Consider the following 18,093-nt stretch of genomic DNA (forward strand, 5'->3'; position numbering starts at 1 on the left):
TCTTTATTATAGAGTAGGGGTACAGTCATGTTGGGCTGCGGACAGATCCCGAGCTCACAACTGCATTACAAAAGGAACGCGGAAGCCAAGACTTGGACCACACATCACAGGCGCGACTTGGGAACTAGGCCGAAACCCTAAAACTCATCGTAGCCGGCTTGCTCCTGAAGGAACTCCTCGTCAGCGGGATCCGCTTCATGTTCTTCAGCAACTGGGGGGGGATTATTTATATGGAGCAAGGGTGAGTACGAGAGTACTCAGCAAGCCATGGGAAATAAGTGTTTAATGCAGGCTTCAAAGAAGGGCTGTTGTTTTTGCAATTGATTTTATTTGAACTCTTTCCTGAAACAACTAAGTGAGTGCTTCTCAAACGACACGGATGAGAAAGTGCGTCTCGTCCGGTCGGAGTTTGTGCAATGTATCAATCTTTTGAATTGATCAAGATTGGCACCCGGCCAATAACTTTCAAACGGCCACCCGGGCCTGGCTGGTCCCATCAGCCGCAGATTTTCCAAACATCAAACCCATTTCACAACAGCAAAATTTCACAAGGCAGTAGTCAAACAAAACTACGCTAGGAATCACCTCACATCCGCCCATGACCGTGGGCACGGCTGTTCGGACAGCTTAATAACCTCTGCAGAGGGGGTACACTTTACCCACACGACATTACTAACCCGGATCATCCAGCCCGTGCAGAACGGCCACGACTAGAGACCTTAAGGCTTTCATGACAAGGCATTTCGAAAGCCGACACAGGTTCGCCATATGCCAACGAGAGGGGTCCCAGACCAACACCAGATTAGGTCCCAGACCATACTGTGCCAGGAAGCCCAGGAGTCCTCCCCGACACCACCCCGGCGAATCCACATGTCTCTTGGCATCAAGGCTCCCCCGATTAGCTAATTACTCAGCCAGGGGTGTCCCATTCCACCCATGTGGTCGTACTTGTCTTATGTTCGGATGAAATTCCAAGGAAACGGTCCTTAAGTGCAAGAACGGGAAACCGTACTCCCGGTACGTTCCCCGGTCCGCGGTTTTGGAAATTCATTTAGTTCGCAAGCACCGACCCAGGTGTCGGGTTTTCCAAGTCTTTTGTAAAAACCCAAGTTTTACCCAAGAACTTACTCAGATTTTAAGTTTGAAGGCGACCGTCGATACTCGCACAGAGTGCACGAATATCGAGGCGCAACTAGGTGGTTACAAGGGAACATGGTATAACAATTAACAGTGGAAGGATCAGATGCAACAAGTTGGGTAGGCCCACCGGTCTGCCTTGCAGACGGGGCAAACAGATTAAGTGCAAATCCTATCAATGCATAATATTTTGCAAGCAAATTAATTAAGTTCAAATATAGGCTCAAGATGTTCAAAGGTGGCTTGCCTTGCTCGAGATCTTGAGCTTGATCCTCGAAATCCTCGCACTGCGGGTCTTCGGGCTCCGAAACTACACGCGAAACGGGACAACTCAACAAACGGCGAAAATAAAGCCCTATTATTGACTTCTAAGCGTGCCATTAGATAGATCTCGAGATTTGAGGAATTTTGGAAGTTGAACGGAGTCAAACGGACTTACGGTTGGGAAGATATTGAATTTCTAAGATTATTGGATTTTTGTCTAAAGGAAAAGGATTTATTTAAACCCTTTTTGAAAAAGAAAAGAAAAGAAAAAGAAAGAGGGAGGGAAATTAGACTTCCCTCGGGCGGCTAGGGCGCGGCCCGAGAGAAAGGGGCGGCTCGGCCGAGCTTAATGGGCCGGCCCAAGGCGCGCGCGGGCGGGGAGGGGAGAGAGAGAGAGCCGGTGGGCCAGGTCCATCCTCGCGTGGTCCCGAGTGGGACCCGCTTGTCGGCGGCTCGGCTCACCGTGAGCGAGGTGCACGCGGGCGTGCTAGGGTTTGGGGAGGGGGGCGCGGCGCATGCGCGCGGTTCGCGGAGGACGCGGTGCGGCGGGCCCACGCGCAGCCTCAGGGCTCGCGGTGGACCGCGCGCGCGAGGGGGGCGGAGGGAGGCGGCGGACCGGGGTCTGCTTGACCCGGTCGCGGCCGAGGTGGCGCCGACGTGGCGCCTACGTGGCTGCCACGCGGGCCGGCGGGAGGTAGACGACGACGTCGGCCGAAACGGACGGCGGGCGGTGGCGGCGAGCGGCGGAGCGAACCACGGCGATACAGGCGAAAGCGAGCACACCGGGAGGTTGCACGGGACGAGAGGAGACGAGCCAACGGCTCGGATTCGCCGGGGAATGCTCGACGGCGGCGGATTGCGGCGGCGGCAACCGGCGGCAGGAGAAGGGGGAAACGGCGATGAGGTCACGAGGGGTCGATTCCCGGCGGTGAGAGCATCCACGCGGCTACGGGAATCCGTTGCTAGCGTCGGATTGGGCGGAGCTACGCCGAGCGAGGCCGGCGACGAGCGGCGCTTCCGAGCTCGGGCGGCGACGGCGGCGAGCACACGGCGGGCGGCGGCAATGGTCGGGGCGGCGCCAGCTAGCTACGGGGAGGCTACTCGTGCTACTACCCGAGTCTAAGGGGAGGAGATGGAACGTGGAGGGAGAACAGAGGGCGATACTACCGTGCGGGGAAGGGCGCGGTGACGAGAGGCCGACGGCACGGGAGCGATCTCTCCGGCCTCGGGCCGGGGAAGAGGAAGGAGAGGGTGCGCCCGGAGTCCCCTTCCGTGTCCTCGCTCGTGCCGGCTCCTCCGACACGCGCGACGGCGAACGGCGACGGCGAACAGAGCACGGGAGGCGGCGACAATGGAGTGGAGACGATGGGACAAAACAAGAAGAGAAGGGAGGGAGGGCACCTGGGCTTTAAAGGGCGGCAATGACGGTTTGGAAACCGACCTTGGGCGGTCAAGGCGCGAGCTGGCGCTCGGCGCTCGCAGCCAAAACGTCGACAGAGGGGGGGGGGGGGGGAGGATGACGCCGGCGATGGGAGGAAAAGGGAAAAGGAAGGGAGAAAGGGGGCTTGCCCCTTTCCTCTTCGGAAAAAGGAGGAAGGAGAGAGGGCGATGAGGAGGAGCTCTGCCTCCATCCCTTGGAAGCATGCGCGCGGAGTGGCGGGGCCGGGTCGATGACGACGGCGATGACGGCGGAGGCGGCTTGGAGCGGAGCGGCGACACGGGCGGCAGGCGCGGCAGGCGCGGCAGAGGCTGACGGCGGCGGCGACCAGGCGGTCGGCCACCATGGCGCGCGCGCGCGGGAAGCAACGGCGCATGGCGACGATTTGGCGGCGTCGGCGGGAACGGCAGCGGGAGCAGGAGGGAGGGCTCAGCGCGGCTCGCGCGCTTGCGCGAGCAGCGCTCGGGCAGAGGGGGGGAGAGGGAGAGAGAGAGAGAGAGAGAGAGAGAGAGCGAGCCGGGGAGGGAGGGGGAGATGGGCCGAAGGGGATTCGGCCCATCGAACCCTAGGGAGGCAAAGTAGACTTTTGCGGAGGGATTTGATTTGGGAAGGATTTGGATTCGGGATTGAACTCGACGATGGATCGGGGATTTGAGACCTGAGATGGCACGGGCACTAGACAACAAGCAAAGAAACGGATTTCGCAAATAGGATTTTTAAGAGCTAGTTTTCCCGCTAGGCGCCAAGACGGAACGGGCGCTACACATCTCTATTTAGAGGTAGTGAACGCGTCTAGCGGCAGTTCTAGCGGTAAAATGGTTGCAACTCTATTCAAACGCCTAGTACTTACATGAAGCTTAGTTATGGGAGCAAAGATGAATGGACGGTTCAAACACACCTAGAGAACATTTAAAAGAAAAATCTTGAAATTAAAAAAAAAAGAAGACAGAGATGGGTACAAGAATGAATGGACAGTATTCATAACCAAACTGAACCCGACACTTGTGAAGCTCTCCAGATTACCAGCCAATGATGCATGCAGGGAAAAGAAATTTTGCTATATATATAGAGAGAGAGATAAAGAGAGTATATATATATATATAAAATCCATAGCATGTGCATATGTTACCCTCATTCTCATCCTACCAAAGCATGGCGGGCTCCTTTAATCCTGCATCGTGTCGCTCACTGCTGCTGCCACTCCGCCTCCGCCTCCGCCTCCTCCTCCTCCTCCTAGCCGCTGCAGTCAGTGGCGCCACCGGCAGCTACGACCCCAAGGCATTCTGCTCCAAGACGACAGACGTAGCGTCGTGCCTCAGGGTGTACCCAACACTCCCGGACGACGTCGCCAAGTCGCAGGATAACGAGCAGCTCTACACACGGCTGTACGACTACTGTGGAGTCAAGATCTACGAGGCCTCATCGCTCGCAGAATCCATGATTGCAACCACCACCGCCGCCGACCCCGTGATCATCGCCACCTTCTTCCCGCAGTGGAAAGGGGACGAGGCGATAACGACAAAAACACATCCAGGCAAGTGCCTCTTGAGCTGCAACAAGACCATCGGCGACGTTGACGCCATCCAGACCTGCGGAAACACCTACATGGAAGACAGGCCCCCTATGATCCACCAGAATCTCACTGTCTTGTTCCACGGCGGCCACCCGCTGCCGCTCTGCAAGAGTGGATGCCCGGAGAGGTCGTCCTCGGAGGGCGAGGCCATCCTCGCCACAAAGTTCAAGTATATATGGACCTTGTTGGATCTCCTGGAAGCTGTCCTCCCGGAATATCTTTCTGAGACTGCCACCGGTGCTAAACATAAGACGACGACACCATCTCCCGCTGCAGCGTCCACGGCGCCATGAGCAGCTAGATATCTACGTGCAGCATCTAATTCATTCGCTTTGATCGACCACACCACACAGTGCAGTGCACATGGAATCCATATATACACTACACGCATATATATGCTATGCTATGTATCTAATTAAGAAATAATTAAGACTTCACACAGAGCATTTAAAATTCAAGTTTCACTAATTTTTGCAGTATATATATAGTAGCCCATTTAATTTGATCCATCGGTTAGGGTCTCACTGTATTACTGTCTGTTTTGCATGTGTCTTTTATTCTGTCCAAAATAGTGTCTAATCCTTACAAATGGAATTGGATTTTTCACCACACAAGTGCATATACACGTGCTTGCTTCCTTATCACTCAAATAGTTACAAAATGTTCTGAAAAATAATTGCAGCATTTATACAGCAAGCATCTATCATAACCAAATTTATGTTTTTTTTTTAGCATGTGTTTGAATTTAGTTTTTAGGCATAATTGTATTCTTGCCTTTACTTGCTGCAATTATGATTTTGCCTTTGCTTTTTACGGTTTGTGATTTTGCCCTCACTTGCTGCAATTGTTGTATACCAAGATATCTAAAAGGACAATACCTATCTGGCAACCAAACAACTACAAATATTGTTCCTCGGAGTCTTTAGTCTAGGCAAAGCAAAAAGTTCACTATCATGGAAATTAATATTGAGGATAGGTAGTTGTTCTAAAACATATAGCAAATATTTTCATAAAAATCAATGTGTCATCCGCATACTGCAAGATAAATAGACCATCATCAATAAGATGTGGTACTACTCCTGTTTGATATGATCGTTATGGGCTCGGAGTTGGTAAATTGAAGGAAAATTGATTTAGAAAATAGAAAAAATGGTTCTACCACCTAAAATACATCACATGCCTCCAACCACCTGTTCACTAAATCATTCTCTACCCCGGCCCAAACATAACGAGAGGAAGAGCAGGCTGTGGCCCACGACAGTGATGGTCTAACTTCTACGGTGAGCAGGCATGGAGCTGAGAGCTGGTGATGCTAGTGCACTGTGTGGTGGGGTTGTTAACGACCAAATTTGGTAAGTCATGAACCAGGTTCGGCATTGGAATCGAAGTGGATTCAACAGAGGATTGTGTTCGAAGAACAGAGTGCGCATCGGTTAAAGTCTGCATCGGCTGAGTTGCATCGGACAGAGGACAGCCGATTCCATTAAGATGGTTGTAAAGCCGTTTCTGGAATCGATCAATGTGCTACACAAGGATTACCACGATGGAGATATGTTCTCAGATAGGCAATTGTATCTATTATTTAGGATATTTTGAATAGTTTCCTTAGAGATATGTTTGGGTAAAAGTCTGTCGTAAAGACTTATGTATGTCTTAGAGTTTGTTAAAGATGATAGTCGTGTCCGGCAAGGACCTATTATATGTATCTCGGGTATAAATATAACCCGACCCCATGTAATTTACAACAACAATTCAATAATACTTTCGGCGCATCGCCACCCTTTTTACTTTCGTTTATTTCGACGAGTTCTTGCTTTCGGGTTGAGCTGCATCGATTTCGATCTTCAACAGGAGGTAAACTTGTCATGGCGGTTAGCGTTCTCGGGATTAGTGCTTCCATCTTTATGACACTCTAATCTTGTTTATGTAATTCGTCGAGTTATCATATATGCTCCATAATCTTTGTTACTTGCACCATCTAACCCGCAATCGGTTGGTTTTTATTGTTAGAGAGTAGTCGATAGAGTTATATCTTGTTATTAATCTAAATTATATAGCATATCCACCATCTCTTAGAGGTTTTCATCAACTCGTCTAGATCTTATATTTATCTTTATGCTTAATGCTGCATCGGTTGAGTTTGATCTATTAAGTATTGTCTATAATTATAATATCTAGCTTGTTTTATGACAATTGATAGAGATAGTATCGGGGTTTCAGCCGATCTTACCTGATTTAGCTATTTTATACCTTATATGCTTGATTGTTATGCTAAATCTGCCCTTTATATTAAGATCTTATCGCATTAGAGTATATTAGGCTTTTTGTTTAATATATTTTATCTGTTTTAATATCTTAATACAGAGTGGTATCGGAATATTAGCCGATACATGCTAGATCTATTTGATCGGCTATGCTATAAGCGTTTATATAATCCTTAATTTAATGCACCTTTAGACTTAAGTTTATACTGTCTCGACATGCTGTTCGATCTATCCCAATCACTTAGTTTAAATATACATCGAGAGAAAGATTATATGTCGTTGATATCTACAGCCGATCGGGTAGATTTAGTTTTATATTGCTTTATTCTTTGTTGCCGATCTATTGCCCATATCATCGGCTCAACGGTTGACGATATTGTAAAATCAAAGGTGTTTTTTTATTATTATTCTGTGATGAACAATTGGGCATTGGAGATTATTGGTTTTGTTATTTGGAATTTATTCACGATGTGGTTTTGGAGATGATTGGATTTACAGGTGAATTTACAGGATACTGCTGTGATTTTATGTGGTCCGGTCAGACCGGGCAGGGGTTGCCGGTCAGACCGGCGGTATATGCGCCGTCAGACCGGCGCAGCCCGCGGTCTGACCGGCCGACACTGTGTCGGTTTCGATTTCGGGTTGTTTATTTGGATATCCGAGTTTATTTTATGATTATGACTTCTAGATGGATACTATACGTATGTAATACTATTGTTTGCTGCTAATGAGTCAAGTTGGAGATAGCTTGGTCTCGGAATATGGTTTCTTTGTTTGTTCCATGTGTAGGTGACTCAATGTCTCGGGAGAGTATTTGCGGTGATGGACCAGGAGTCGGCTTGGGGATAAGACGACGTCCGTGGTGGTCAAAGATCATGCGGGATACTTAGGCTAGAGTTGATGCACGTGGTTGATGGAGATTCCATATGGCATACGATGGAGTTATTGTGTGCGTATGGGATACGGAGTCGAATTTGGAAGGAGTCCAAATTTGGTACGATTGGTTATGTAAAGTTTCTTTCTTGTACTAGAGGGTTTCCTAAGGTGTTTAGGACTCCTAGTATGAGTTTGGTTCGTGGCTTTAGGCTGCCTACCTCATGTATAAATAGAGGGGGAGCGTGAGGCTTTCCGGTATCGCTTTAGAGAGCAATAGAGTTGAGTTTTGAGTTAGGGTTTCGAGTTTAGTCGAAATTTTTGTAAGGAGTGCTGTTGGTACACTTTGTAAACACAGAGAGAAGTAATAAAGTCGTCATCCACTTTAAGAGTTCTTCGATTTGTGTTTCACCGGGTTTCGGCGGTCAGACCGACGACATCGCGGCGGTCCGACCGGCGGGCACACGGCGGTCAGACCGGCGGCGACAGGAGTCGGCGGCAGGCGTTTTCGGCGGTTCGACCGATCGATCTACATCGGTCAGACCGACATTCATCAGGCGGTCAGACCGGCACAACTACTTCGGTCAAACCGCGATCCATCGATTTCGAGGGTAACTTTTATTTCCGCTAAAAGTTTTCGATTTTTGGGTATACCAACCATTCACCCCCCCTCTGGTTGGCTTAGTTCTTGTGATTCGATACTACAAGTGGTATCAGAGCCTTGTTTTCTTCTTTGGTTTTTTATCGATCTAAAGTTTTTGCCATGGCTACTCCCGCTAGGTTTTCAACTAAGCCTCATGTTTTCGATGGAACGGATTTTTCTCATTGGTGTAGTAGGATGCAATCTTACATTATGGCTGAAGATTATGATATTTGGAGAAAAGTTTCTCATGCTTATGTGATTCCTGAAGCTATTAATACTGCTGCTGAAAAAACTGCTTTTGAACAAAATTGCAAAGCTCGCAACATTCTTTTGAGTGGTATTTCTCGTTCGGATTATGATCGTGTTGCACATCTTGAAACTGCTCATGAGATTTGGGTTGCTTTGAGTAATTTTCATCAAGGAACAAATAACATTAAAGAGCTTCGTCGAGATCTTTTTCAAAAGAAGTACATTAAATTTGAGATGAAACCTGGAGAAGCTTTGGATGACTATCTTTCTAGGTTTAATAAAATTTTGAGTGATCTTAGATCTGTTGACTCTTCTTATGATGCTAATTATCTACAATCTGAGATTTCTCGTCACTTTTTGAATGGTCTCGACATGTCTATTTTGGAGATGAAAGTTACATCTATTCAGGAGTCTGTTAACATGTCTACTTTGACTTTGGATTCACTTTATACTAAATTGAAAACACATGAGATGAATGTTCTTTCTCGCAAAGTTGATTTTAAATCGAGTGCTTTGGTTTCTTCTTCTTCATCTTTGGATGTTGATGCTTCTTCATCTAAGTCATCTTTTCTTGCTGTTTTTAATGCCACATCCGATGATCAACTCGAACAAATCAAGGAGGAGGATTTGGCTTTGGTCGCTAACAGAATTGCTCGAGCTATGAATAATGCCAGGAACAGGAAAAGAGGTGGTCCAAATCGTTGCTTTGAATGTGGTTTAATTGATCATCTTCGTTCGCATTGTCCTAAGCTTGGGAGAGGCAAAAGAGAAGACAGAGATGGCGAGAAGACCAACAACAACAAGCCCAACAACAACAAGTCAAAGGGTTATAACCAAGGGAGGAAGATGGAGAATCTTAGGAAGTCTTTTCAACAAGTTTGCGCCGCCTTCGAGCCACTAAGTGATGTAGATGGTTGTCACGCCCTAAAAATCGTCTAATGTAAAAATACATTGTTTAAATCATTTTTAGAAATTAAATTAAAAGCCTACAAGCTAAACTCTAAAAATTTAGGAAAATTTTCAACATAAAAATGAGCTAGATAAAATTTTATTAAATACTACACTTGCTCCTCTATTTTCTAGATTTTTCTGGGAATTATTTGAGCAAGGGAAGTATTTTAATAATTGGAACAACATTTCACAAATTATTTTAATTAAAAAGTTCCAAAACCCCTCCCTAAAGCCGTTGGGCCGTTTTTGGCCCAACATCCTTCCCCTCTCCCGCGGCCGAGCCGGCCCATCCGGCCCAAACCCCGCCGCCGCCCTCCCTCACGTGGACACCGACAGGTGGGGCCCACCTGTCGGGTGTGTCCCCTACCTCCGGCCGGTTGCAGCCGTGCCCGAGCCGGCCGACCGAGCCGCCTTCCGCCTCCGATTCCGCCCCGATCCCTCATCCCCGAGTCCGGATTTTTGAGGGGTTTTTATCCCCACATCCTCCTCTATCTTTCCCCTCAAAAATCGGAGCAAATCGTTGGGTATTTTATCCGAATCGAACTCGTTTCGAGTTTATCTCCAAAACCGAGTTTTTGATTTCCCGAGTCGATTTCTTGCGGGAGGAGTCCGATCTCTTCAATCCAAGGCTATAAATAGGACCCCCTAGTCCTCCTCTTTTGTTTGCCCCATCTCCCGAGTTCTCTCGTGCTCCGTAGCGCCGTCGCCACGCCGAGAAAGCCGCCGCCGTCGCCGGCCGACGCTCAGCCGCGCCGCGCCTTCGTTTCCGTCGTCGCCGCCGCTTCCCCTCGCCGCCGTTAGGTGTGCAAGGAGGTGAGGAACCTCGGCCGCCCTCTCCCCGCTGTCGCCGGTCGCCGGAGACCCGTCGCCGCCGTCGACCGAACCGCCGCCGCCGCACAAGCTCGCCGCCGGCCGTCATCGGTCGTCGTTAGACGTGTTGGTGAGCACCGTTGCGTTCGTCTCGTCGTCCTCTACGTGTACATGTCCTCCAAATTCGCAGCCGACCACCCTAGCTCCGGCGAGGTCGCCATCCGAGCCGGCCACCATTGATGACGTCATCATGACATCATCATCTTTTCCTTTTCCCTTTTTTCTAATAGATTAAATCTTCGGAAAATCATAACTAAATAATCGTAGATCCGTTTCAGGTGGTTCAAGTTGCTAAATTTTTCTAAAATCAAGATCTACATGTTAAAAATATCCACATATACTGTTTATGCTTGTTTTTGTACTGTTTTGTTGATTTTTGTTTAATTGCTTTAGTTTCCGACGTTCCGGAGGAGAGCGTTTCTGTTGAGGAAGGTTCCGAAGCGTTTGCGGAAGCCCAAGGCAAGTCACACAGATCACAAACAACCCTTTGAGCATGTTGAACCCGTTTAAAGCTAATGTTTTATTTCAACTTATGCATTATTTTCGAATGTCATCGGGTGGTGAACCTTTTCCCAATTAATTATTGGCCGAAGATGATCTTATTTTCCTATGGGTTATAATGTGATTAGCATGAACCTTATATATTGGATTGGTTCAGCTAAATGCCATATGTATGTTTGCTTAGCCATGCTTAGAAACATTAGCTAACTAAAGGGGTTAAATATAAATTATATAATTATTATTGTTAATTATGGTTAAATTCAATGGTAGCTCACGATGGTTAATCGTGTGATGGTAAATAATTGCTAATTAAAACCTGGTTAAGGTGGGTTGTGAGCATATGGTTTTGATGGTTGTGCTCATGACAATTAAGGACCGGTTCATGAGCTACTGTTGTGAAACATTTACCGTGCCAACCACAAGCCAGCGTGGGCAACGGCTTTATCTTTTGTATGGCATGATTCATTATAGTGTGCCAGACTGTGAAGCGGCAAGAAGTCCGTGGGGGTCGCTGGGGAGTCCATTGCCTCTGGTTTTGAGGGGGAGATTATGATCCAGGAACGGTGCACTGTGGTGAGTTGTGTTGTGCGAGGGGTATTGTCACAGTTCTTTTCCGAGGTACCGTGGTGGTACTAAGGCGCATGGTAACATGTTGTGGGATTGTATCTTGTGGGTACAGTGGTACACCTCTGATCAGAGTTTAATCTATTCGAATAGCCGTACCCGCGGTTATGGGTGAGTTGCGCAATGTTTTTCGTGATTAGTCTCATATTACACATTAAATGGTAACGATGTTAGTTAATGTAACTCCTGGTTTGGAATGGTATATTCCTAGTTTGGAGGTTTAATTTGTTCAACTGGGGTTGGTTGTTCAAATGAGTTTGGGCCTATGCAACACGGGTGTGTTGTATGGTGTTTATTTAATATTGATTAATTATACAACTGTTTTACTATTCTCTTAAATATTTGTTAAATGCTGTTATGCAAATGAGCTATATTATGCCATCCTTTGTTATCCTGTGCACTTGCATATTTGCTGTGTGGCTTGTTGAGTATGTCATATGCTCATTCTTGCAATATTCAATCATCAGAAGAGGAGTATTTTAGCGAAGGTGATGATCTGAAGGATTGAGCTTGTTCTGGTTAAGAAGCCTGTGGAGTGGAGTCGCCATAGCTGTTCCGTAGTTTGTTATAGTCTTATTTTTCCGCTGCGTAGAAGGTTATTCTTTGAGAGGAACTATCTACCTCCGTAATAATTTATTATTTGCGAATATTAAATAGTTATTTATTTGTACTCTATTATCAATTTGTTATTGTGTGCCTCGGTTGATTCCTGGACGAGGGTTTAACACACATGTAAGCGTTTGGAATTTTGGATAGAAATTCCGGGCGGGACAAGTTGGTATCAGAGCCACCTTGACCTTAGGATGAGCCAAATGGTAAACCTTAAGTAGCCTTCAAAATATTTTGAAAAAAATAGAACTGCTCTTCTCTATTCTTTTATAAATTAAATAAGTTGGCAGCACATGCAAGGTTATGCACAAAATTAATTTAATTCATTTTCTTTTCTTTTAAAAGAAAAAAAAATTGTTCTTCTCAAAATGTTTCTTATTTCACCTTAGTAAACTTCATTGATTAGTCGGCACTGTACATCTATTATGGTATCGATACAATCATGATAGCACTAGTACTACTCATCCTTCTTATGGTGACGCTGTACCGTGCTTATAATAGATCATAAGTATTTTAGTTTTATTTTAGTTGTTTGTCAAAAAAATTATTTGTCTCTGTCCAAAAAGTTAAATTCTAAAAATATATATATATAATAGCTTAGTATGTGTCTTTTCTTTTATTTTTCTTCCTCTTTGGTCAAATCAGTTAAGTCTAGATGGTGCAGCTAACTTAAAAATATGCATTAATTCCTCCCTTCTATGTTTCTTTAGATGCCGCCCCATTCACCGAGAAATTTGATCAAGGTGTTAGGATTCGTCAGGGAGCTGAGGTTGATGGCTTTTGAGGTAGGCTATGAAGTTGCTCCTGAGTATCGCCGGATTTCCCATGACCCCAACGAGGAGAAGTGTCGTGTTCGTGTGACGTTGGCTAGTGATCGTGAAGACCTTCCGTCCATTAAGTTCGAAGCTGGAGGAAGATCGTACAGCCATGCTTGTCAAGAAGCAGCTTTGGTGGCCATTGGAGAGTTGCGTCAACGCTTTGAAGAAGAGTTGGATTCATCAGCTTTCCAGTATCATCCTCACAAGCCTCATGGTCAAGACTATGGAACCTATACCTGTCCTGATGGTGAAGAGAGTGTCACTCTGATGCATGCGGTGCATATGCTTAGTGCTATGGATGCAGTAAGTGTGGAGCGAGACAAAGCAGCTCATGACAGGGAAAACTGGAATCGAGGCAAGATTTGCAAGTTGGAGAGCAAAGTGTACCGTCTACAGAAGGAATTAGCTGAACTTAAAGGAGAAACGCCGCCGCCAACACCCAAGCTTCGCCTCACTGCAAGAAAGAGAACCTGTCCGCCACCTCGTCTCCAGTTAGCTTCGAAGATTCGCGTGATGGGTAAAGCTGTGCCCGATCGTGCTGAACCTGTCATCGACATCGTAAGTGATGAGGAAGAAGAGGAAGACCCTGAAGAAAGAGAGCCAGCTACTCCAGAGGAAGAAGATCCATCGCTTCGTTCCGACGCAAGGCGGGATTAGTCGCTTAGTTAGATCGTTGCCGTAGTTCGCTGTGTTAGATTGCTTGTTTAAGTTTGCTTGTGAGTGTGTGGGTTTTAGTTGTTGCTTACATCATTGGTGGGATGTAACAGCATGAGTCTAGTTCTTTTGCTTGTCAGAGTGTAAGATAGTTGGTGAGATAGTGTTAATGCAATTTAAATGTAATCATACACAGTTAAGAGCAATATAGAATTTAAATTAATTAAATAACTCCGTTCTAAGGGTGTCTCTCTGTCGTTCTTTCTTGTTGTCTCTGCTTATCGTCAGATGGTGAACACGCGCACCGGAAGTGGAAGTGGAAGTGGAAGTGGAAGTGGAGCTGCTAACAATGGAGGAGATCCCACGCTAGCTCAGATTCTGGCCCAACAAACACAACTGATCAATCTGTTAGTGCAGCAGGCACAGAATCAGCAGGCAAACAATCAGAACCAGAATCCACCCCCACCTCCCCAAAACAAGCTGGCAGATTTCTTACGTGTGAGACCCCCTACCTTTTCAAGCACCACCAATCCAGTAGAAGCAGGAGATTGGCTGCATGCGGTGGAGAAGAAGTTGGATTTGATCCAGTGTACTGAGCAGGAGAAAGTTTCTTTTGCTTCGCATCAATTGCATGGTCCTGCTGCTGAATGGTGGGATCATTTTCGCCAAGGCAGGGCTGAAGGAGAGCCTATTACTTGGCAGGAATTCACGGCCGCTTTCAAGAAGACACACATACCAACGGGTGTTGTAGCCCTAAAGAAGAGAGAATTTAGAGCACTCAACCAGGGATCTCGTTCGGTCACCGAGTACCTCCATGATTTCAACCGTTTAGCTCGTTATGCTCCGGAAGATGTTCGCACCGATGAAGAGCGTCAGGAGAAGTTCTTGGAGGGACTGAATGATGAGTTGTCTTATGCCTTGATGTCTACGGATTTCCGGGATTTCCAGCAGTTGGTGGACAAGGCGATTCGTCAGGAAGACAAGTATAACCGGATGGAGCAGAAGAAGCGCAGGGCTGCCCAATTCAAGGCACAACAGGGCAGTAACCAGAGGCCGCGTCTCGTTACGGGACCTCAAGCTCCATCGTACCCTCAAGGAGGATCTTCATCAGTTGTCCGCCCCCAACGCCAGTTCTACAACAACAATACTGGTAATCGTGGCAATGACAACCGCAACATGGTTGCTCGTCCTGCAGCAACTCCAGCTCAGAACCAGCCCGGCAGGAAGGAACAGGGAAGCAAGCCAGGGGTGTGCTTCAATTGTGGTGATCCAGGACATTATGCTGATAAGTGTCCTAAGCCTCGGCGCGTGAAGAACGCTCCAGCCTCGAACAACTCCAATGCTCCAGCACCAAAGGCACGTGTTAATCATGTTGCAGCAGCAGAAGCTCAGAATGCACCAGATGTGGTTTTGGGTACGTTTCCTGTTAACTCTATACCCGCATCTGTGCTTTTTGATTCCGGTGCTACACATTCCTTTTTGTCTAAAAGTTTTGCGAGCAATCATGGGATGGAAGTTATTAGTCTTGGGAGACCTTTACTAGTTAATACCCCAGGCAATCAAGTATCTTTGACACAGTATTGTCCTTCCGCTACTATAGAAATAGAAGAAGTTCCTTTCCCATCCTCGCTTATCTTGCTAGAATCCAAAGATCTAGATGTTATCTTAGGGATGGACTGGTTATCTCGTCACAGAGGAGTTATAGATTGTGCCAACCGTAAGGTGACTTTAACCAGTAGCAATGGGGAAACCGTTTCTTTCTTTGTGTCCTCTCCTAAATATCATGGTGTGATCTTAAACCAAGTTGCTCTACAAGAGATCCTCATAGTACAAGACTACCCAGACGTGTTTCCCGAGGATTTGCCAGGTATGCCACCTAAGAGAGACATAGAGTTTCGGATAGACTTGGTACCTGGAACCAACCCTATCCATAAGAGACCATACAGAATGGCAGCTAATGAGTTAGCTGAGGTGAAGAGACAGGTGGATGATTTGCTTCAGAAAGGATACATCAGACCCAGTACTTCGCCATGGGGAGCACCAGTCATCTTTGTGGAGAAGAAAGATCATACTCAGAGAATGTGCGTGGATTATCGAGCGTTGAATGAGGTTACTATCAAGAATAAGTATCCTCTACCCAGAATTGATGACCTGTTTGATCAACTGGAAGGTGCTACAGTTTTCTCCAAGATAGATCTCCGTTCTGGATATCATCAACTTCGAATCCGTGAGGAAGATATACCAAAGACCGCCTTCACAACTCGGTATGGTTTGTTCGAATGTACCGTTATGTCATTTGGACTCACTAATGCCCCAGCCTTTTTCATGAATCTGATGAACAAGGTGTTTATGGAATATCTGGATAAGTTTGTCGTGGTGTTTATTGATGACATTCTTATTTACTCCAAGACGAAGGAAGAACATGAAGAGCATCTTCGTCTAGCTTTAGAGAAACTACGTGAGCATCAGCTTTATGCCAAGTTCAGTAAATGTGAATTTTGGTTGTCCGAAGTGAAGTTTCTTGGTCATGTCATCTCATCTGGAGGAGTGGCAGTAGATCCAAGCAATGTGGAGTCAGTGCTAAGTTGGAAGCAACCCAAGACGGTTTCAGAAATTCGTAGTTTCCTTGGACTTGCGGGGTATTACCGCAGGTTTATTGAGAACTTTTCAAAGATCGCCAGACCAATGACTCGTCTGCTTCAGAAGGAAGTGAAGTACAAGTGGACAGAGGATTGTGAACAAAGTTTCCAAGAACTGAAGAAAAGGCTAGTGACTGCGCCTGTGTTAATTTTGCCTGATTCGAGGAAAGGTTTCCAAGTGTATTGTGATGCATCCCGACTCGGTTTGGGTTGTGTGTTGATGCAAGAAGGAAAGGTGGTTGCCTATGCATCTAGGCAATTACGTCCTCATGAGAATAACTACCCAACGCATGACCTAGAGTTGGCAGCTGTGGTGCATGCATTGAAGATTTGGCGTCATTATCTTTTCGGTAACCGTACAGAGATGTATACGGATCATAAAAGTTTGAAGTACATTTTCACTCAACCTGATTTGAACATGCGTCAGCGAAGATGGTTAGAGTTGATTAAAGATTATGATATGGAAATCCACTATCACCCGGGGAAAGCAAATGTTGTAGCCGATGCTCTTAGCAGGAAAAGCTACTGTAATATGTCAGAAGGTCGACATTTACCTTGGGAGTTATGCCAAGAATTTGAAAAGTTAAACTTGGATATAGTCAGCAAAGGTTTTGTGGCTACTTTAGAAGCTCAACCTACTCTGTTTGATCAAGTTAGAGAAGCTCAAGTGAATGATCCTGATATCCAAGAAATAAAAAAGAACATGAGAAGAGGAAAAGCCATCGGTTATGCAGAAGATGAGCAAGGAACTGTGTGGTTAGGAGAAAGAATTTGCGTCCCAGATAATAAGGAGTTGAAGGATACTGTCACGCCCGGAATTTCTATCCAAAATTCCAAACGCTTACATGTGCGCGAACCCTCGTCCAGGAATCAGCCGAGGCACACAATAACAAATTGATAATAGAGTACAATTATTACTCTAATTAATAAGCGAATAAAATGTCATTACAGAGGTAGATAGTTCCTCTCAATCAATAAAGATCTAAGCAGCGGAAAATAAGATAAACGGCGCAGACGATTCCACTCCACAGGCAGCTTGACCAGGGCTACACCTAATCCTCCACACCATCAGCATCACTGTAGAACTCCTCCTCTGATGAATGATTGCAAGGTGAGTATATGACATACTCAGCAAGCCACGCAGCAAATATGCAAGTGCACAGGATAACAAAGGATGGCATAATAGGGTTTCATTTGCATAAACAGCATTTAATAAACATTTCAGAATTTAGTAAAACAGTTGAGTAATAATTAAACAATATTATTCCAACGCTATACAACATACCCTGTTGCATAGGCCCAACCATTCTGAACAACCAATCCCGGCTGCACAGTTCTATCTCCAAACCAGGAATATTCCATTCCAAACCAGGAGCTAATCAAATTATTACCAGTCATAGTATCTTTTATTATGATGAGAGGTATGAGACTAATCACGAAAGACATTGTTAAACCCGCCCATAACCGCGGGCACGGCTATTCGAATAGCTTTACTCTGGCCAGAGGTGTACCACTGTACCCACAAGACACAGCCCCACGACATGTCACCATGCGTCTTGATACCACCACGGTACCTCAGAAAGGAGCTGTGACAGTACCCCTCGCACAACACAATCCACCACAGCGCACCGTTCCTGGATCATAATCACCCCCTTATAAACAAGGCATGGACTCCCCAGCGACCCCCGTGGGCTTATCTCCGCCACTTCTCAGTCTGGTGCCCCGCAATGAACCATGCTATACAAAAGGTAAAGCCGTTGCCCACGCTGGCTTGTGGTTGGCACGGTTAATGTTTCACAACCGAAACTCGTGAACCGGTCCTTAATTGTCATGAGCACGACCATCAAAACCATGTGCTCACAACCCACCATTAACAGGTTTTAGTAGGCAAATTAATTAATTAACCAATCATGATTAACCATCATGAGTTATCATTAAGCCATCATTGAATAATAGGGAGTCATAAGTTATCCCAATAGTGTGCTA

The 18,093-nt window shown here is 46.2% G+C and overlaps 1 protein-coding gene across 1 annotated transcript; it reads left to right on the top strand.

Annotated features, from left to right (window-relative positions):
- Positions 1-3,947: 3,947 nt before the first annotated feature.
- LOC127754254 (uncharacterized) lies at positions 3,948-5,342 on the top strand. Its single transcript, XM_052279737.1, has one exon. The coding sequence runs from the start codon at positions 3,962-3,964 to the stop codon at positions 4,703-4,705; it is 744 nt and encodes a 247-aa protein (XP_052135697.1). The 5' UTR covers positions 3,948-3,961; the 3' UTR covers positions 4,706-5,342.
- The last annotated feature ends 12,751 nt before the right edge of the window (positions 5,343-18,093 follow it).

Source organism: Oryza glaberrima, chromosome 11 (genome assembly GCF_000147395.1).
Source record: "Oryza glaberrima chromosome 11, OglaRS2, whole genome shotgun sequence".
Lineage (NCBI taxonomy): Eukaryota > Viridiplantae > Streptophyta > Magnoliopsida > Poales > Poaceae > Oryza > Oryza glaberrima.

Excerpts from the sequence above, each read along its gene's own strand:
- LOC127754254 (XM_052279737.1), top strand. The coding sequence starts at position 3,962 with ATGTTACCCTCATTCTCATCCTACCAAAGCATGGCGGGCTCCTTTAAT.